General features: G+C 41.6%; 1 protein-coding gene across 1 annotated transcript in view; it reads right to left on the bottom strand.

Moving 5' to 3' along the window:
* Nucleotides 1-22926, bottom strand: part of MED27 (mediator complex subunit 27) — a 244358-nt gene that overhangs the window by 135561 nt on the left and 85871 nt on the right. Inside the window, exon 3 of the mRNA XM_063432486.1 lies at nt 5629-5759. Within this exon, the coding sequence (XP_063288556.1) occupies nt 5629-5759 (131 nt within the window). The remainder of the gene's footprint in view (nt 1-5628; nt 5760-22926) is intronic.

The following is a 22926-nucleotide window of genomic DNA, read 5'->3' on the forward strand; positions in this document are numbered from 1 at the left end:
GACACAGGAACAATAGTTAGATGAGGGCCCTGCTCAAACGAGCTTACAGTCTAGAGGCAAATACAACATGTTTCTTTTAAATACTTTGTGCTGTATGTTAAAGAGATATTCCATTTATTGCAGTAATCTGTGCTAAGTGACATTGCTGCATCAACAAGTCTCCTTTAATCTTTGAACTTGACTTAATTGGTCTACAGACGCTCAGCAGCCAACAATAATATGTGATATCAGAAAGTGATGCACACAGAGAAAAGGTCACACAAAGAAAGGGTTGTAGCCAGAAATGTAATCCTTCCAGCAGTAACCCAGAGGTACACTGTTATACTATGTCTTATAGAATTCTATGTGCAAATATCTCAAACTGTATTGCAAAAAGGGAAACAACACAATCGGCCAAAAGATGTCACACCTGGGTGTTCTTGAGGTTGATTTTTCTTTATTTACGTCTTTTTCATTTACGCCGTTTTATCTTTGGAAGTTAAATAACTCAAAGTCAAGCTTGAAATAAGTACTTAAAGGAGCTTATTGTAGACTTTTGTACACTTTTTTTTGGGAGGGGGTTAAGATTACATGGTGGAAACCCATTCTCACACGTGAGTCTATGTATAAGGAGATTAGACTGAGTTAAGAAGGTCAAACATCTAAATCTGGATGAACGTATCAGATGTCACAACCAGACACAGAGAAAAGAACATCCTCCAGTAGGGTCTTTTGAAGACAGCTGCTGTCAAGATACATCTACTTTGAGGTCCTGACGACAGAGAGATGAGGACTAAAAACAATCTCTAGGAAATACTGAACTTGGCCTAGCCTGGTTTAGAGTTCTGATCCATCTATTGCCAGCAAGACCATTTCAGTCATATCCACTTATTCCAAGTGTCCCACTTTAAGAGGGCAGTCCTTGTTTTGGCCTTTAGATTGTAAGCTGGTTTGGGCAGGGTCCTCTTTGCCTACTGTTCCCGTATGTCGTACATGTTTTGCTAGAATGAAATGTCTCTTTTTTCCCCCCCGAGAGTACAGCGCTGTGAATATGTTGGGGCTATATAAATAATTGCAATTGTACTTGTCCCAAAATCATCTTCACTCTCTTCCCTCCTAGTCACCTACTTTTTTTTTCGCACCAAGTTGATGGTGAGTGTATAACAGAGCTTACAACAATAGATTTTTGGATTTTGGCTTTACATTTCAGTTACATTAATGGTTATCAGTCAGTCACAAAGTCACTTAAAATGACCTAATATCCAACAGTCACCAACCTCTGGGCCACCAACAACACTCTATAATACCAACACACCCTATAATAAGAGAGTGTCGGCTTGTGGTCATTTGAAAGGATTGTTAATATGAAGATTATGGAGAAAGAAAGAAGCAGTGTATACCCTACTTTGCCAAATCTAACAAGGTTATTCAATAAAGTGAGAATTAGTCAATGTGACTTGGAAAACACTCCCAGTGTGGGTATTTGAAACTTAAATTTCAAATGTAAATGGGGGGGGGGGGGGGGGGGGGGGTTGAGGCCTACAAACCTAAACTATAGTGCACCATTTGCCTTACAGTTTTCATGTCTGACTTGTGTCAACTAATATCAGAATATTTAGCATTGGAGTATACTATGAAGTATTAACTCCAAAGCTACTGCATTTAATTGCGCGGTCTGTTAAGCAAGGATTACCTTCAGGACAAACATTTTATGTAACAGGTTTTATGGAATGTTATCGGGGTGGGATTATATTAATAGGAAAAGCTTATTTCAGCCAAATTAGATTGAAGACGTTTGTAAATCTTACACACGCAACTGTGGAAACACAAACATCCTGTGCCAATGAAATCCATCGCTGACAACAAATGAAAGCTTTATTTATATGAAAAGGGGCAGACAACAAATTTACAGGAATATGAGAAATAATGTGGGGAAACTTGCTTCTGTACATCTGAGATGAATGCTGAGGGCCCTAGAAGATGAATAAACAAAAGTACTAGGTTGTAGTATGGCAGCTTCAGAGTGGAGCTCTATTTGTTACAGCCTCAGGGAATTTCAGTGCTTGGTGCTTTAATCGATTAATGAACGTGTTGGAATAGTGTAAATTGTACGTTATTTTCACGTTTAATTTGTTTTTATTTATAATCTCAATGCTAGCTCTAGTAAGCAGATCCACGCAATGAGAACATTTTTATATTTTAAAAAGCAGGCGCCCTAACATTAATAGTCTATATAACTATTTCTCTGCTCCAACTCTTATTTATGTCCTAACTCCTACTGTACTGAATCAGAGGGGCAGCCCTGTTTTAGGACGCCTGTCCTGTCTTTCTTTGATTGAGCGCTCCTAAAAACACAGTTGCACAGAGTGAATAACTTTTACAAACGTAGTTAGCGTAAGGGTAACCGTGAGAGAAAACACTATTTTTTTGAATCTCCCACATGCAATATTACCAGTGGCACACATTCAAACACTTACAGGGTCCCCTCCAAACTCGCATGCTCCCATCGCAATTTCTTACTTGCTAAATGTGCTATATAAGTGGGTCCTGTATATGGTGCTGTGCAGTTGTCCTGGGTGTACTTTCCAAGCCTGACTTCAGTACGTGGGCGAGTGATTTACGATACACATCATTGGTGGTCCATCCTAGCAATTTTGGTTTCCATGTCTATTCACTAACCCTGTTCCCCAATCCCGTAGATCACTGAGCCTTAATTCCGAACAAATAGTTTTTTAAAGCTTACATAGAAACACAGAAGTTGTCAGACGTGACCCTCAGTGCAAGGTCCACTGTTATAAACCATCACAGCTTTGGTAACGTTTGGTTAATCCTTGGTGGCTCCTTCTTGTGGATTATCAAAACCTCACAAATACATTGGGAGCATAGCACATATTAACAAATAGGTATAGACCTCTGGATCCACACATAGTTAGGAGGAACATGATTTTTCTAGGAGTCTGTAAAGGAATTTTTTTTTTTTTTTTTTTTACATTGAATACCCAAAAATGTAGTACCAGCAGTAACATTTTAAAAGATCTGGTGACTGGACTTAACCAAGTCCTGATATAAAAGAAATCTGTTACAATAACGGATTACATAGCAGGAATAAATAAGATATACAGAGCTTACACCTGCTTGTCTATGATTGGCTATACACTTCATCTGTGGCCTTCAGAAGGAATCTGGCAGAATTTGATCTCTGGACTTGGAATCCTTGGAAGACACAGGAGGCATTGAGCTGATTCAGGGGAGCACTGTTCAGGGGTATATTTTTCATTCAAATCTATAAACCTGACAAAAAATAAAACTATATGCCAAAACCACTCTGTTGGATATTTTAAATAAATAAAACCCAGAGAAGAAGCAATGCTGCTGGTATTTAGTTTCTTCTATGTATCAGCAGGATGAGGTGCATGGGTCCTGACCTTGTACCAAGGTCCTGACATTAAAAGACCACTATAGGCACCCAGACCACTTCAGCTCAGTGAAATGGTCTGGGTGCCAGGTCCATCTAGGGTTAACCATCCAGCTGTAACCATAGCAGTTTCTAGTGGCTGTCCCATTGACAGCCGCGAGAGGCGCTTCTGCGCTTCTCACTGTGAAAATCACAGTGAGAAGACGCTGACGTCCATAGGAAAGCATTGAGAAATGCTTTCCTATGGTCTGATTGAATGCGCGCGTGGCTCTTGCTCAGCTCTGATGTCGGAAGAGGGAGGAGAGTTCCCAGCGCCGAGGGAGCCCGGCGCCGGAGAAAGGTGAGTGTTTAACCCCTTCCTCCCACTTCAGCCCGGCGGGAGCGGGGCCATGAGGGTGGGGGGGGACCTAAAGACCCTATAGTGCCAGGAAACGAGTTTGCTTTCCTGGCACTATAGTGGTCCTTTAAGAGAGTCTTTTCACACAATGACCTACTGTTACCATACCAGTCTATGGCTGCTAAAACTTCAAAATCAGATGCAAATGCATGCGATTTTGAATCACCATGCTAAGTTATTGCTAGATTTCCAGCAGAGTGCTCCATATTTTGTTTTCTGGTATCCAACTTTTCACATCTGGGGCGGTTTTTAATCTCGCCCATTTACCATCAGCCTTGACTTTGGTTTTCCTCTGGTCTTCACTTAAATGCTCAGAGACTCCAAAATGTTTTTTTATAATTCTAGTCAGTCTGCTTCTCCTTAGGCTTGGTCAAAGATAGACCATGGATTAAGTTACATCTCTCTGTGGTACTTGATAATCAACGGTTTCTGGTATTGGCCTACCTGTTGCCTACCCGCACTTTGGCATTTTGCATCCTAATATTATTTCTCCCCTTGCCGCATCGAGCTCTACTCTTCGAAACAAGGGATTTGGAAGAGGTTTATTTGCCGCTTTGCTGTGCTGACACCTCTAGGTCCATATAGCATACTGTGTTTCTACCATGTATGCTTGACAGAGTTCACACCTCTGCTTGAAAGGGAATCATAGTGAGTAAAATATAATAAATTCAAGAAAGAAACAACGAGTTGAAGTTTTCTTGGGCTGTTACTTTTAAAATGGTCATGTAGGTTAGCAAAGCCTGAAGAATATTAAATGAGCTTATTTTTTTATATAATGAAACTTATTGAACACAGATCTTATTCTTATTAGCTCAATCCGGCCTTGTACAAATACCTATTTCTCTACGCTGGAAATGCAAACAGTGTTTTAATTTTTAATTAGGCTGCTTTCTGTGCGCCAATCCAAGAGAGAGGAAGCGATGTGGTGTGCGGGGATTATGACTTCATTACAGGTTATCTGCAAGCTATCCCGTGAATATTGGTAGTTAATACTTTGCAATAACAAAGCCCCGCGGGCTCAGAGCAAACTATCTAGGCCTTTCTAAGTAGAATTAAAGTGACAAAAGCAGACATCAAGAGTCTCAAACTTTAGTGCTACTCTGCAAAAAATACTGAAGATGCACTAGGTTGCTACATGGTGGTGGATTACAATTTTATTTGATTATTTTAATTCTAAATAGATTATTATTGGTATTTAAATAGCGCCAACTAATTCCGCAGCGCTTTACAATATTATGAAAGTGGGCGGGGGGGGAATAGGCCCTGCTCAACAAGCTTACATTTTAGGGTATTTGGCAGTGTACTGATTTCAGGATACGTTGAGATTACGCTTATTATCTCGGACTGTGGGGGATATCTTCTTTGTTTCTGGGTAGGTCCATCACTCTCCAAACTTGTACACTTGACAAAATGAATAGTTCTCACTGAGAAATCAGGTCTTGTTTTTCTCATTACTTAACTTTTGTAACATGCAAGGATTCATTTAGCAATAAAAAGACAAAACAAGCAAATGTGAAAAAAATGTATATTCAGAACAATATACAGAGAGAAAAAACACAAAACTGTCACATGCTATAACTGTCCTTTTTCACCCAACTTTCCCAATTTCGTCACGACAGTCCCACTTCCCCATGAAGCACAGTACTCACTAGGACCATGCAGAGTGATCTTCGACAACCTCTTCATTAGCTACGCCTGCCATTTTTTCCAGGCAGACTCACCTGTTATAGCGACGCAAGATGCGCCACTGGGCTATGTCCCATCATCCCCCAATACCAACTATATACCCCTCCCAATGTTGCAAGATATGCAACATCCATTTAAAAATACTACTTACTGAAGTGGAAGGACTAGCGTGGTGGGTTGGGCTTTCGGCCTTCGCTTTACAGACACACCCATTTGATTGGCGGAACGCTTTAAAGATTGCTGATTAAGGAGACCAGACGCCAGTCCTGCGTGGTACTGCAACTGTTGAGAGAGCAGGAAAAATATTAAATTTTCTGAGTGACAACTTGAAAAAGCAAAACAAAAAAAAACAACAACACATTTCTTTTTCAATAAATAATATTATACAAGTTATAAAAAGTCCAACATCAATCAGCTTTATTTATAATATACAATCGACACCGTACACAGCAAACTATACAAGTTTCTAACAGATCCAAGAACATTATTATTATTATTATTGCAATTTATATAGCGCCAACAGATTCCGTAGCGCTTTACAATATGATGAGAGGGGATTTAACTATAAATAGGACAATTACAAATAAACTTACAGGAACAATAGGTTGAACAGGTCCCTGCTCGATCGAGCTTACATTCTATAGGAGGTGGGGTGTAAAACACATTAGGACAGGAATTTGCAATCAAATAAGGTGGACTGCCCTTTTGGAGAGGGCAAGAGACAGGTATGTGAGGTATTGGTTAGTCTTGGAGGCCATAAGCTTTCCTAAAGAAATGGGTTTTAAGGCACTTCTTAAAAGATGCAAAACTAGGGGAGAGTCTGATGGCGTTAGGCAGGCTATTCCATAGGAAGGGAGCTGCCCGGGAGAAGTCCTGCAAGTTGGCTGTACGAGTGCGGACAACGGACAGGAGGTGGTCACGGGCAGAGCGGAGAGACCGAGAAGGGACATACCTATGGATCTGTGAGGAGATATAAGAGGGGCTAGAGTTGTTCAGTGCTTTATAGGTGTGAGTTAGTACCTTGAATTTACTCCTATAGCATACAGGAAGCCAATGTAAGGACTGGCAGAGGGGTGAGGTGTGAGAGAAACGACTAGAGAGGAAAATCAGTCTAGCAGCAGCGTTCATTACGGACTGTAGGGGTGCAGTACGGCTTTTGGCAAGACCAATCAGGAGAGGGTTACAGTAATCCATGCGGGAAATTACTAGAGCATGGACAAGCTCCTTGGTAGTATCTGGTGCAAGAAAGGGGCGGATGCGGGCTATGTTTTTGATGTGGAATTATTAAAAATTACTATTGTACTTGTATTGAATTATTGTACTAACTCCATTTTAACTTTATACTGTGACTTCATCCTCCATTTTGTCCCCCTAACCTGACTCTTTCAATCCTCCATTTTGTCCTCATGACTTAACTTGTTCATTTTAAAACTACATTACGTGACTGAACTTCCCAACCCAATTAGTACAGTAGACAAAGACTGTGTTTTCCTACAAGGACAAATACCAGGAGGTGCTGGTTACTCCTTAAGACTTGCTGGCTACTCCTTAGAATTTGTAAGATAGTATAGTTTGAAGGCCACAGAACACAGTAGTAATGAAATGTTCTATTCATAAGAGACCTTGCACCTGGACATAAAGCCTGATATCATTGACCGTGTAAAATGACGCTTAGGACCCCCTTATCCCCACCCGTGTCCAGAATAATCCCACCTCTGATGGGTGGGCACGGGACTAACCTTTTTATTTTTGAACCAATAGGTAAGACACTAACACCGACACTTAACAATTAATCCAATTGATGGTGTTTATTTGCTGATATTCTAATAATCAATGATGACGCAAAATGCCTCTTAACCCCTTAAGGACCAAACTTCTGGAATAAAAGGGAATCATGACATGTCACACATGTCATGTGTCCTTAAGGGGTTAAAAGGGCCTGCGCGCCCGCTTTTTCTTCACTTGCCAATAAACTTTCTCGAAGTTATTTTAACCTGAACCTTGTGTGTCAGACTTAATTACTTCAGCGTATATACGCAATTTAATTTTATTGATTTGGACAGGAACAGATAGACATTTGAACATTTTGGTTTACTTTCAAAAAGTACCATAACAACTTGGCGCCCAACGTGGGGCATCGGGCTATGTCCGGCCGGTGAGCCGTCCTAAGGAAGACAAGGGTGGACGGAGGAATCCGGGGGGAAGGAAAGGAGATTGATCACCTCCAGGTACACGGTAGAGACTTCTGCAGAGCCACCGGTATGTTCCGGCCCCTTTGATTGACCCGTCCACGTGTCTGTGACTGCTTCCCGGGAGGACATCAAAGACAGGTAATATCTTGCCCGGTGCCTCGTTACCCACCTGTTTTACCTGCATTTTAGTCTATCTGTTGCCTGGGTGTGTTTGAATTGTTTGCCTGTTTCCCCATTTTGAGATAAAGGGGGGTGGACCTGAGGGGACTTGCCTGGGTCTTCAGTGTGTCTGTCTATCTGTTTGTATTTTACCTCTTTTGGGATAAAGGGGGGTGGACCTGAGGGGATTTGCCTTGGTCTTCTGTTGCCTGTTTTACCCCTTTTAGGAACCACGGTGCTGTGGTTGTAGGGAAAAAGGGGGGTTGACCTGTGGATGTGTTCCTGGGGGTCATCTTTTCCTGTTTAACTCTTTTAGGAGCCTTGTGGCTGGGGCTGTAGGGAAAAAGAGGTGTGTTGGATCTGTGGAGATTGTGTAGACTCATAGTTTCCTGGGGATCCTTCTTGTGTCACTTTGATAGCCTAGCTAGCTTCTCTGTGCACGTTACTCTGCTTGCAGAGTGGTGGTACCCTCCAGCTTTGAGCGCTGAGCTGGAGCCATTCCAATTTTTATTTTGTGGTGTGTGAATTCGGGCAGGCATTGCTGTCTTCATCACCACGGAGTAGTGGGACTTATAAAGTGGGTCTTTATAGGGGCACTACAAGGGTGAGGGTAGCGCAGACACTACGAGTGGGCTGCTGTGACGAGGGAGGCATATGGATTTCGGACCGGTGTTAGCTGTTATCCTTGGCCGTTGGTAGTAAGATACTAAGATTGAGGGAGGTGACTTTGGAGTAAGCACACGAGTAAAGGAAAGGAATTACTGTTGATTTCATTTGAATTGTGATGCATGCACTGTATTTCAACTGTATTGTTGTCTTGTTTGTTTAATAGGAGTCTCATGAACTCCTGTGTCTGTCTCTAAGGATTTTCCTTGCCTTTCATCTTTTCTGTACTTCCTATATTATTATACTATCCACTCCCATTCCTCTTAAAGGAGAAGTGATTGGTCACACACTTCTCACCTCACTCCAATCCGCGTCTACCACCCCGGGTAGGCGGATTCAGTGACTAGTCTACGTTTTGGGAAGACGCACCTGAGAAAGTCCCACGGTTCTCGGGTGGCAGTCGAGCATTGTAGACGTTCTTGTTCCGTTTTCCTTCTCTCTCTCTATATCTAGGACGCTGGTATAGGGGTAGGGGGATTATGGGGCAGGATTTAAGCAAGCCCAGTAAGGGCTGGTTAGCATGTGATTTGGTAGAAAACAGAGAGGGTGAGGAGATGGTTAAAGGTGTTGTAAAGATTGCAAAAGTATGTAAAATTACTGTACCAACGGGTGGAAGATTGCAAAAGAAAGTTGGCGTAAGTTACTGGCAGAAATGAAAGGCAAGCTTACAGATAATGGTTTATTAAAGACTGCTGAAGCATGGTACAGAGTAGCGAAGGCTATTCAGCTAGAAGGTTGGGTTGAGGAAGAAATAAATCACAAAGGTGTGAAATTGTTTGTGTATCATCAGAATTGTGTTGCTGGGGTCTACCCTCAGCCAGCGCCCCAAAGTGGCGCCCAGGGGACGTCTATCCCCAAGGTTCAGTCAGCAGTGGGTGATAGCCAGCTGACTATGTTCCCCACTCCCAATCCTCCTAACACCCATCCCGCCACCTCCCCTGTTTGACCGGTCCTGAATTCTGATGGATCTTTCTTTTCCCCCTCCCCGTCCCTAACATTCCCATCATCCTCATCCATCCCTACGCTACCTGCTGTACCTCTCCCTAACATTTCATCTGCCATTCCTTCCCTACGCTCCCTCTCCGTTCATGACCCCCTCCCCTCCTCATCCGCCCAACTAACCACCTCTTCCACCCTCGCCCCGACTCCTTCCCCTCCACCCACCCCTACCAATCCCTCTCCGTCCCCTCCCATCTCCACCCCAGTCCAATACCCCACCTCCTTCCCCTCCCCAGCCTGGCCCTACCCCTTCCCGTATCCCATGACTCTGCCCTATCCCGGATATCCACTACCCCTTCCCCAAGCCACTCCCCAGGTCCCGGTCATGCCCAGTCCGACACAGTCTGCTCCGGATGTGCCCACATCCAACATGGCCGCCATTTCTTCCCTTAACCCTAATACAATACCCTTTCCGGCCACTAATATGGCGGCCCCCAGTACAGCCCTGATGCCGGTAATTCCCGGTGACTACCTATCCCCCGGTTATGACTCGCTAGCCACCCCCGCATCTGGGACCCCCGCTCATCCTCCGGTCCTGTCACCTTACCCGGGCCCTGCACGAAAGAAAGCTCAGATCATAGAATTAGATGAGACACCTCTTTGTGAAGGTCCGGATTACGGGGGGTATCTATTATGGATTTATCACAGATGAAACCTACATCTACCTGCTCTGTGGATGTATCAAGAAAGTCATGCATCCACATTTGTCATTTTATGAAGATGAGACACCTCTTTGTGAAGGTCCGGATTACGCCTTCTGTACCATGTGGTACAAGCCAAACATTACTCCCGAACCTTGCTATGAAGATGAGCTTTACCACTGGACCGATGTAAAGCTCACTGCACAAGACTTTTATTGTGACTCTGAAGGTAATAGCATGGTCTTGGTCCAGCTACCTCAACAACTTAACTACCTCTACCGCCATTGGGATACCGCTATCCCACATATTCCTGTTACCAAGTTGAAGACAAGGTCATGGAATGATCTTGGGCCCATGGCAAAACTATGGGCCACCATGAATGAAGAACAGCTACAGGAAAATGGTATTGCCAAATACCCAACAACTGACCTTCTGGAAGCATGGCCACGCCATTTCCTGGAAAAGGAATTTCAAGACCTGGTCATAAAGAATGATTATGACCCAGAAACACCTCATGACTGTTTTGAACAGATGAAAATGGAAACAGTGCACTTACCAACTGTGCATGAGAATCCATTACCAGATCCGGATTTTACCCTGTTTGTGGATGGATCAAGATATGCCGATGAAGGAGGAACATATCACACAGGATATGCCGTAACCACAACAGACGAAGTCATCAAATCATCATCCTTACCGCCAGCAATGTCTGCGCAAGAAGCTGAATTACAGGCTCTGACTTCAGCATGCAAAATTTCCGAAGGAAAACGTGCCAACATCTATACAGATTCAAGATATGCTCTGGGTGTGGCACATGACTTCGGCCTAATTTGGAAGACACGAGGATTTCTTACCACCGCCGGTACACCAGTCAAACACAGCACTGCAATCAAGGAGCTAATGGATGCCCTCCTACTTCCCGAAGAAGTGGCCGTTTTGAAAGTCAAGGCCCATGGGAAATTGGATACAGATGAAGCAAAGGGCAACCATTTAGCTGATCAGGCTGCTAAGCTAGCGGCCAGGGATCTGCAGGAAGTGGATGAAGAAGTGTCCGGACAAGAAGAAGAAGAAGTCCCTATTTTTGCTCTGCAAACTCTTCCTACTGATTTGCGAATTTTACAAGAACAGCAAGCTGCAGTCACTCCTGAAGAAATCCAGAAATGGAAAAAGAAAGGAGCTGTCCAAAAGGACGGAATATATTACAACAACTTCAAATTTTGTCTTCCCAGAAATTTGTATCCAGCAGTTGTCCAATGGGCACATGGGCCTGCACACCTGTCAAAAGAATTGATGGCCGCCCTCATACAGAAGTATTATGAAGCACCTGGAATCACAACATTGATCAATAGCTTCTGCAAGGCCTGTGTCATTTGTGCAAAATGCAATCCAGGAAGACCAGTTAAAGTACCTGCGAAACACCTGGCAAAGCCCATGTACCCCTTCCAGCGGATTCAAATTGACCACATCCAAATGCCCAAGAGTGGGCCCCATGAATATGCACTAGTAATAGTGGACATGTTCTCAGGCTGGCCAGAAGCCTACCCAGTGGCCAATATCACTGCAAAAACAACCGCAAGGCGCCTACTTACAGATATTGTATGTAGATTCGGACTCCCAGAAGTCATTGAGAGTGATCAAGGCCCAGCCTTTACAGCAACTGTGACTAAAGAAATTTGGACTGCCCTAGGGGTGACCCTAGCCTTCCATACCCCTTACCACCCACAAAGTAGTGGTAAAGTGGAGCGCATGAATGGCACTCTAAAAACCAGAATGTTAAAAATGTCACAAGAAACAAAGATGCCCTGGCCAGAAAGCCTACCAATAGCTTTATTTAGTGTTAGGCACACACCTAGAGGGAAGCATTCACTGTCCCCATATGAGGTTCTATTTGGGACAGCACCCAGGCTAGGTTGTTATTATCCGCAGCAGTTGCAACTCCAATCAGATGTTTTAGTAGACTATGTAACTGAACTTGCAAGTGTCCTAAACAAAATACATGCCCAAGTTTTCTCTTCAATTCCAGATCCCGAATTGGATACAGGTTCTCATAACCTACTTCCTGGAGATTGGGTCCTGGTCAAGAAGTTTGTGCGGAAAAATACCCTAGAACCAAGATTTGACGGTCCATTCCAAGTTCTCCTGATTACCGCAACCTCCGTCAAATTGGCCGGTAGGCCAAATTGGATCCACGCTTCCCACTGCAAGAAATCTCCTGCCCCAGAGGAAGCGAATATCGCATAAACATGTATCTCTGGTACATCTTCTCCTTAATTAGCCTTATGAAGGCCCAGCAAGTAGCCATTACCAAAGACACTAGTGGGTACACCTTCTGGTATAATTCATCGTGCACCCAGGTGGCTACTTATACCTTTGACTACTGTGATATTGTAGAATGCCCATTTCCCACACCACAAATCCAGAGTATCTATAGAGATATCCCTCATTCGAAAGACCCATATGTTTGTGTAGTTGACAAGCAATGGGGGCACAATTGTGACCATTGGGGGGCGGCGGGATGGAATGCCGGGCCTGCCTGGGGTTACAAACCAAAAAGTGCCGTATCTAAAGTAGATGATCATGGTAGATCCCTCCTCCAGAGAATGACTTTGAGAAAGCCTGGGGGGAGTACACCAATTAAATTAATCCTTAACATTGAGCATCCAAGCCCAACAGATGCGGACCAGTATGTGATGGGAATGTATTGGAAAAAGGGTTCCTATAAAAAGTTAGGGCATTTCTACCTTAAAGATATGTGCAACTCTTCTGAGTGGCAAGGGGCCACCCATATGGTCCCTAACCCATTAAAACCTCATATTCAGACCTTTCAAGACATGATGGCCATTGCTAACCCCACTTTTGAAGATACCATGGCCGCTGAAACAGGTTTTAATGATGTAAATCTATGGTTAGAATGGATGAAATATAATGCTAATAAGCATAATAGAACTGCATGTTATGTGTGTGGCGGTGCCCGGCCTCACCTGGGAACCGTGCCTCTAATCCTACCAGTAGATATAGAAGAATGTGTTTTAAGCCTTTTTGCCTATCACTATAATTTTAACAGGTCCATATGTATTGCATGGACAAAGGAGTATCCTCTCCTAACCCAGGATGTCAAACCCCCAGATGGTATTACCGTGTATAAAGGTAATTACACTTGTTATGCTAATTACGATGGAATAGGTAAATTCTTGGGTAACTTCTCCAAGGGGTATTGTGCTACCTACAGAAATGTCTCTATGGACTTGTTGCAGTTTCACACCAGGTCATTAGGGGATATTTACTGGTTGTGTGGGGATTTACAGCTAAGATCCAGAATGGACAAACAGTGGTGGGGGGAGTGTACTTTGGCTAAAGCTATTATGCCTATACATATCATCTCTGACACACACCTCGTCACCCATGGGTCCAAACACACTAAGGTTAAGCGTGACGCCCCAGTGAAAGGAAGTTTTGATCCTCATGTGTATATTGATGCCATTGGAGTGCCTAGGGGGGTGCCCAATGAGTTTAAAGCAAGGGATGAGGTTGCTGCAGGATTTGAATCAATTTTTACCATAGTTACCGCAAACAAGAATTTAAACTGGATAAATTATATTTATTACAACCAACAGCGTTTTGTTAATTACACCAGAGACGCCCTCCAGGGGTTGGCCGAACAGCTGCAGGCCACATCCCAAATGACTTTTCAGAACAGAATGGCCCTGGATATGATCTTAGCCGAGAAAGGAGGGGTTTGTAAAATTTTACCCGACACCATGACATGTTGTACATATATCCCAGAAAACACAGGCCCTAATGGTAAAGTTACATTAGCCATAGAAAAATTAAATGACCTGTCTGAAGAGTTAAAAAGGAATTCTGGGATAAAAGATCCCTGGGAAAGATGGTTTGGTTGGATGACAGGATGGCAAAAGGCTTTAATGCAGATTGGTATGGCTATACTAATTTTTCTTTTTATTCTTGCTCTTCTCTTTTGTTGTGTCCTCCCATGTCTGAGAAAATCCCTCATGAAGACTGTTGACCAAACGGCACCCACTTTCACCCATCTCGAAGTTGATGACCAAGAATCCCAAGACATCAATTCACCCTGTCTGCCGCTGCAAACATTCCCTTTTGTTGATAAAGTGCAGGAATTCTAGGAAGGGACTAGCTTAGGGACAGCATCTGTCAGTGAATGGTAAAGGCCCCGTGCGGAGAAGTGGTGGGTTAGCTGCCATGGGACACCCATGGGTGTGAAGTGTTCGAGAGCCATACTGATGGATGAGTTAGCCTATTATTAGGGTCAGCTCTAGGGACAGACTTGCACTTTGCATTAACACCTGACTAGCGGCCACGGGGTTTCTGTGCCTTTGGGTTAACACGTCTTCTGATACTAACATAATAAAGTTTTATCTCTTAGAATCTAACATTTCATAGGGGGGACTGATGTGGAATTATTAAAAATTACTATTGTACTTGTATTGAATTATTGTACTAACTCCATTTTAACTTTATACTGTGACTTCATCCTCCATTTTGTCCCCCTAACCTGACTCTTTCAATCCTCCATTTTGTCCTCATGACTTAACTTGTTCATTTTAAAACTACATTACGTGACTGAACTTCCCAACCCAATTAGTACAGTAGACAAAGACTGTGTTTTCCTACAAGGACAAATACCAGGAGGTGCTGGTTACTCCTTAAGACTTGCTGGCTACTCCTTAGAATTTGTAAGATAGTATAGTTTGAAGGCCACAGAACACAGTAGTAATGAAATGTTCTATTCATAAGAGACCTTGCACCTGGACATAAAGCCTGATATCATTGACCGTGTAAAATGACGCTTAGGACCCCCTTATCCCCACCCGTGTCCAGAATAATCCCACCTCTGATGGGTGGGCACGGGACTAACCTTTTTATTTTTGAACCAATAGGTAAGACACTAACACCGACACTTAACAATTAATCCAATTGATGGTGTTTATTTGCTGATATTCTAATAATCAATGATGACGCAAAATGCCTCTTAAAAGGGCCTGCGCGCCCGCTTTTTCTTCACTTGCCAATAAACTTTCTCGAAGTTATTTTAACCTGAACCTTGTGTGTCAGACTTAATTACTTCAGCGTATATACGCAATTTAATTTTATTGATTTGGACAGGAACAGATAGACATTTGAACATTTTGGTTTACTTTCAAAAAGTACCATAACATTTTTAAGATGGAATCTACAGGATTTGGCAACATGCTAGATGTGAGGCTCAAAGGTGAGACCAGAGTCAAGTATGACGCCAAGACAGCGCGCTTGCAAGGATGGACTGATGTTGGTACCACAAACTTGAAGGGAGAGCGAAAGAGGAGGATCAGTATTAGGAGGAGGAAAGACAAGGAGCTCAGTTTTTGAGAGATTGAGTTTCAGAAAGCGGGAGGACATCCAGTCAGAGATGGAAGAAAGGCAAGCAGTGACACGTTGCAGGACAGCAGGGGAGAGGTCCGGGGAGGAGAGATATAGCTGGGTGTCATCAGCGTACAGGTGGTAACCTTATTAAAGTGGAATCTAAAATTCTCTCTGGAGAATGGGCCAAAGATTAACAGGAAGACTGTTCAGTTGCTCTGGCCTTAAATTTGAATTCTCGCTTTAGTATAGAACCTTGTAAATCCCTTTTAGGACTGTTTCAGCAGTGACCATACTACATATTGACGCCGCACAGACTGACTGAGGAACTGATGTTTTAATGAACGCTGAAAACGTGTGTACAGACGAGCGAAGGCAGAAAATTAGTAACTGACAATATATATAGATCGTAAGGTTGTTTGCGTAAGGCCCTCTTCACCTCTTGATTCTCACGCCATTATTTTGCTTGTCAATTACCTGCTGTTTTATACCTCAATGCAAAACCGTAAAAAGCGCAGCTGAATACGTTAACAATATATAAATAATAATAATACATTATATTCTTTAGTACAATTTATTTTTAAAGCTCCAAGAACAACCAATAATTATTTTCTCCCTTAAAGACGTGGCAACTAGACACAGCACTACAGGCACATCTTCTATCATTCACTATTATTATGGCCAATATTCCAGACTTTCACATTTGACGCTGTCATCAACAATTTTATTGTTGCCTCGGGGTTGCGTTTCTTCAACAGTATTATAGTTACCCCCTTCACACGTGTACTGCGATGTTCAAACAGGCTTTTTACATTTTATATCTATGGAGAAATGCCGTCCCAATATCACTGTCCTTTTAACTGTCCCCCAAGGCCAATATGCAGAGCTGCAGTAACAGGAGAACAAAGGAACAACAAAAATCTATAGCTATGTATATCTTGCAATATTAAAATAGCAAAAGAATTGTTATGCTTTATAGGTGAAATGAATAGTGGGAAAAATAGACAAAAATTTAAATGGAGGTTTCAAATGGACGTAAAAAAATAAAAAGGTAACAAAAATGAAGCAGCACCCACACAAAAAAAACAAACAATTACCCTGCTTTCTTTTTCTTTTTATCCAAGATGCTAAAAGCAGACCATTGGGTAAAACCAGGAGGAAGTCCAGATGGCTACCGGACAGTGTACTATGGTAGTCTACCGATAATCTCTTGTACAGAAAGACAACTACAAGGACCAGTTTCTCATTCACTTGGAAGAAATAAAAAAATTTAAAAAGCGCAATTAACAACCACTCATTGGAAATTGCAATTCACTTGCACTCAGGATTAGTGAGCGGATATATATATATATATATATATATATATATATATACACACACATACACACACACACACACACAGGTGCCAGCCAATGACATCCGTGTTTGAGTTCATCTTTCGTTAAAAGTTAGTTTCTCTAGAAATTACGCAATGCAACAAAATCACTGATAATAATTGTATCAACTTATGTTCAAATGGTGCTCTGGTTTCTTTTAAACTGTGCAAGCCAAATGTCTACTAAATAAAGAGAGCACATTTTTACGCTTATGCAGTTAGCCAATAGTTAAAACTAGAAAGATATGGTTGGGGGTCCTGGGTTCCTTCAACGATCCTAAATGTGGCAATTCCTTGTTTGTGATAACAGGTTACACATTGCGGGAGGCTGAATGGAGCAATTAAGAACAGGTACACAAGTTGGTTTTAACTGCATTTGCTACGTCAGCCATCTTGACGCAGGCACAGCAAACCTCAAATAATATCTGTTAATATATTACATTATGATGACGTAACTCCCAATATTGAAAGATGTGAAGGTGGGACAGATCTGGAGAAAGAACACCAGTGACGGAGATGAAGAAGTAGGGTGCAAGCCCTGAGTATAGGGGTACGTCAGCAAAATTAAGTGAATAAATGCAGAGCTTCTCCAAGAGCAAAGATCTTTTTTGTGGGGGAGGTAATTTTAGAAGTGTACCAGAGAACAAACCCTGGCCAGTAGATTTGGACTGTCCCGATGAATCCAGGACATTTAGTGGGCATGTGACCAAGTACTGCAGAATAATGTAATGTGATATAAATTAGGATAGTAATTTTGCCAGCACAACACATAGATTAAATTATAATATTCATTTGTAGCTAAACTTGTTATCATTCACATACACACCTTCTGCTGTTTACAACGCCGCTACTTACATCTAAAGATCAATATTAGGTCTCCTTAGAAACAATGCAAATTTTACTGGGGGGGGGGATGGATTATTTTCTCCCCTTTTCTGTCCCGGATTTCCCCAAAGTTGAAAACCCATAATAAAAGGGGACAGAGATAGTTTGAAAGACAAATGTTTCAAAATGTCAGCAGCTCAGGGCTTCGATCTTTGCTGGTAGAATTTGCAATCAGAGCAATATGCGCAATGCGTTATGGAATTAGTGAAAGACAGCTTGGCAGAAGGACGCCTGTTACAGAATGTTCTGTCTGATTTTATCCCCCATTTATTTATTTTTGGGGGGGAAAGGGGAAGGGTTTTCCTAAATGATGTGCAGCTTACTAAAGCTCTGAGTGCAAATGCAGTTTTTAAATACACAGCTGGCAATAGGGCAACTATAAGCTAAAGTATGTAACCGAAATGAATATACCAAAAGAATAAGAGAATATAAACCTTAAAATATGTAAATCTGTAAAGTCAGGGATTTAGAGACTGATTAAAACCTTTTGCTCCTGAAAGGGGCACAAAGCACCAAAATGCTAGAAGTAATAAGTGCTAACATAACAATTAGTTAAATAGTGGGTTTTGTGTATTTTTTTTTTTATTATTACTAAACACCAAACTGAAGCTTACTGAAAAACTGAATTGCAAAATTTAGGCAAATTCGGATTTGGAGAGGTATATTTAGCTGTGACTATCTCGCTTGCATATTCACATTAATATTAATTGTCAGTATTAATTCATATTAACAGTTTGGGTCATGGATATGGAGTGTTAAATAAACTACCAGAAAAAGAAAAAGAATTCTAAACTACCTTGTCAATTAAACTACATTGTCAATTCTTCACAAAAAAAAAAAGCAGGAAATGTTTGAGCACTGGATAGAATAGAGATGTCAAAATGCAGCAAGGTTGCCAAACTTACCTTACCCTAATCACTTCCTCTTCTCTCCCTCTCACATGATACGTTCTTTTTTTCTATCTGCTTTAGCTTTCTTTAAAACAGACAAATTAGGAACAACTCTGTCTTATGTATTTTTCCTACGCTAGACCCACTCCGACCCACTTCCTGTGGGTGAGCGAAATTTTCCCCTAATAATTAATCTGCCCCTACTCGCTATACCGTGAGTAGGGGGCAATGTCTAATAAATAGTAAGCAGTAAAAAGCCCCAACAACCTATTAAAATATGCAGTTCTGATGTCAAATAATTTTGTCCCTAACTTTGTGAAAAAGGTTATCCCTAGTGGACAGCCCCAGTTATGTTTATTTATTCATAATTCAGTAGCATAAGCTATAACGCTACAAATCATGAGTAATAATAAAAAATAGTGTAAACAAATATATACACAAAGCAATGAATTTAAGTATTTTGCCCCAAAATCTGATATCTTCCACATCTGTATACAATTCTGCAATAAGGTCAGAGAGTTTGGATTGGTGTGGACCAGATGCCCTCTGCTACTGTACAAATATTTTCCTGTGTACTGCTTGTAGTTCATGCGTTTTCTTGACTCTAATTTGGTAATTAACTACTTGAGCATGCATTGATTAATAATAATGATTAATAATGTGCACACGTTTGCTAAATCAAAAATAAATTAATTTGAATTGCATCCCCCACATTCCTCTGTGTATGTTCTCCCTTCCCAAAGTAAAAAAATAAAAAAAAGAGAGAGAGAGAATTTATTTTCATCTCGTCCAAGATGTAGTAGGGATGCCAGATCTATAATGTTTTCTTAGACGTACCAATTCTACATCCTGATTCGCAGCACATGAAAAGTCAGTCGCAAGGAACTTTGTAGCATACGATTGCTACATAATGCGATTAATACTTTTCCATTTTAGCTTAATTCAGCTTAATAAAGTGGTCAGGGTGCCAGGTCCACCTAGGATTAACCCTTTCTGCTGTAAACATAGCAGTTTCAGAGAAACAGCTATGTTTACCTATGGGTTAATCCAGCCTCTAGTGGCTGTCTCACTGACAGCCGCTAGAGGCGCTTCCGCGCTTCTCACTGTGATTTTCACAGTGAGAAGACGCCAGCGTCCATAGGAAAGCATTGAGAATGCTTTCCTATGGACTGGCTGAATGCGCGCTGCTGCTCTTGCCGCGCATGCGCATTCAGCCGATGGCGGCGAAAAGGAGGAGGAGAGTTCCCCGCGCCGATTGAGTTCGGCGGGGGGGAAAACAGGGAAAACCGGTAAGATTTAACCCTTTCCACCCCTAGAGCCCGGCGGGTGGGGGGGACCTAGAGACCCTATAGTGCCAGGAAAACGAGTAGGTTTTCCTGGCACTATAGTGGTCCTATAAGTTATCGGTCACAGGAGCTCAAACATGTTAAGAAATTTGAGATTTCAGTCACTGGATAACGAACAGGTAGGCAAAGACATGCATGTCAACTCTGTTAATTTCCTCAGGTCATCACTTCTAAATTCACCCTTCTACCTTTTGTCTCAATTCCCCATTATATCCTTTAGATTGTAAGTTTACAAGCTGTCTATCTAAACACTTTGTATAAAAGAGCTTCAATGGTTTACGGCATGGCCTTTGTTACCTTTTGTATTGGTCTGTGTATATTGTATGTTCTACCCTAAATGTACAGCGCTGCGGAATATGTTGGCGCCTTATAAATGGCAGTAATAAATAAATGTGTACTATGACTTGTTTCTATTCATTTCCTAGTATCCTAACACATCAAGTTTAAATCAAATAAAAACAAAAATACATAACGTATTAGATAAGTTGTGTTAATAATATGTAACTACACCCTTCCTTTCAGGAACAGGGACCTACAAATCTATAGGCAAACATTAAATATTTAGAAAACTGTCTTTTTAATGGGCGAAAAAGGTCAAAGTTAATAATACTGACAGACAGCTCCTGTCTAACCTGATTTATATATTATTTAAACACCACAGACAATGCATTTCTGATCTAACAGATTCAAGAATAACACAGGTCACAATGCAGAGAAGACAAATGGATAAAGAGTGAAAATGAGAATTACCATAAAAATATTTTTCACTGGATGCTGACTTGCTAAGCACTACAAAGGCCTGCTTTTTAATAACCCGTTGGAATGGGGAGAAACAGACTTTTTTATAGTCTACAAGCGTGATGGCCAATCTTGACAGGTCAGACAAAGTCTACTACACTTCCGATTTCTGCTCGAGCAAGAATCTTGGAGAATAGAATTCACAAATATCTGGAGTGACAGTGGGTACCTATTGTTGACATACATGAACAAGGTACTATAAAAAATGTGCCTTGCATCCGTCCCGAGAGTTGCTAATAAAGTTTTTTTTCTATTCAACTTGTGAATACGGGCGTGAATGAATGTTGACGCAGTGCTTCAAAACCATTACCAACGCACAAATCCAATGTATGCAATTGTCAAGGTGTCTTAAATATTTCAGCCAAAGCCCTTACAATGTAGGACGATACAGTTTGAAAAGAATTCTCTTGCCATGACTGTTTTATAAACTGTAGAAGGGAGATCTTAATTCAGAGAATGTGAGCTGTCAGAACCGATGTCTTATGAATGGAAACTGCCTAAGGAGCATTATGTGCTGTGCCTAAATAACTTTTAGTGAAGGGACAGCGTTAAAGCAGAACTGTTACAGTCTGTTACCAAAGGGGTGAGGCAAAGGTGGGTTTATCTTACCCTAAAAATGTGCCTCATGGAGAACACCATCTTCTACCCGAGGGTCCATTCCTGCTTCTGGCACGTCCCTGCTCTACTCTCACACTTGCTTCAAAGTACATCAGAGAGGTCTATGGAAGTTTTGCAAGACCCTCCCTTAAGAGAGCTAAATTCCCTGCAGCTGGGGGGAAATTACACTGCTTAATGTCAAGCCGTGTCAGGCGTAGGAGAAATATGGAGACAAAATTGTCCTTACTATGTCTCAGTACATATTTTGACTGTGTTGGAATTTCAGTGAAATTCAAACATTTAGTAGGAGTATTTCATACAGAATCTATCTTTATGAAGTACTCATTTTACAGGAAGGATGGGGGTGACAGCGCTGCTTTGAATTAAAAGGACACTATAGTACCCAAAACAAATTTAACTTATTGAAGCAGTTTTGGTGCATAGATTATGTCCCTGAAGTCTCACTGTTCAATTCTCTGCCATTTAGGAGTTAAATCACTTTGTTTATACAGCCCTAGGCAAACCTGCCTGCATGTGACTTGCACAGCCTTCCTAAACACTTCCTGTAAAGAATCATCTAATGTTTACATTAACTTTATTGCAAATTCTGTTTAATATAAAATTTCTTATCTCATTATCTCCTGTTAATAGCTAGACCTTGCATGAGTCTCTTGTATGTAATTAAAGTTCAATTTACAGATCTGGAGATTAAAAAAAAAAAAAAACTTTTAAAGTACGGTAAGTTACATCTGAATGAAAATTAAACCGTTTTGGTTTTTTTTCCATGCAGGCTGTGCTAGTCACACCAGGGGAGGTCTGGCGGGGGGCTGCATAAACCGAAACAAAAGTGATTTAATCTATATGTTAGTGAATTGAGCAGTGAAACTCCAGAGGCATGACCTATATACACAGAAACGGTCATTAAGCTAAATGTGTTTTGGTGACTATAGTGTCCCTTCAAGGACAGGCATAGGTAAATGGGAAAAATAAATAAAATAAAAAAAATAAAAAAATAAAAAAAGCAGTAACTAGGAACTTTGTAAATAAGCTATTGCTGAGATGTCCAGGTTTTTCTTCCCATGGAGGCCCAAAATATTGTCCCCCATCAAATATGGGTGGGATTCAAGTTAGTGAGCACTTTGCAGGAGCTGCGTTCAGGGTCTCCACATCCTGCATGGACACGCTGAACGTGGTCCACAGATGCACTAACCAAAGCACTTCTATGACGAGATACTGATTGAGCAGCACAGCGATTTTCCAAACAAGTGCACTAGCCCCCTAATGCTTCCCTATAGCAAAGCACTGGATTGGTGGAGACCATAAAGGTTGAGGTGGAGGTGGAGGAGAGGTGGTCGTGGCAAGACTGATGCAGTGAGGGCTAAAAGGCAAATACAAAACTGTTTTCCCAACCAGGAAGACTATTGGTTTTGTAGGTAAAATAGAATACAAAGCAGGAATAAGATCAACAATATATCTTGAATTAAATAGTATAGTACACTGCAAAAAAAAAAAAAAACCACAGTAC

This window comes from Pelobates fuscus, chromosome 9, assembly GCF_036172605.1.
Source record: "Pelobates fuscus isolate aPelFus1 chromosome 9, aPelFus1.pri, whole genome shotgun sequence".
NCBI classification, from domain to species: domain Eukaryota; kingdom Metazoa; phylum Chordata; class Amphibia; order Anura; family Pelobatidae; genus Pelobates; species Pelobates fuscus.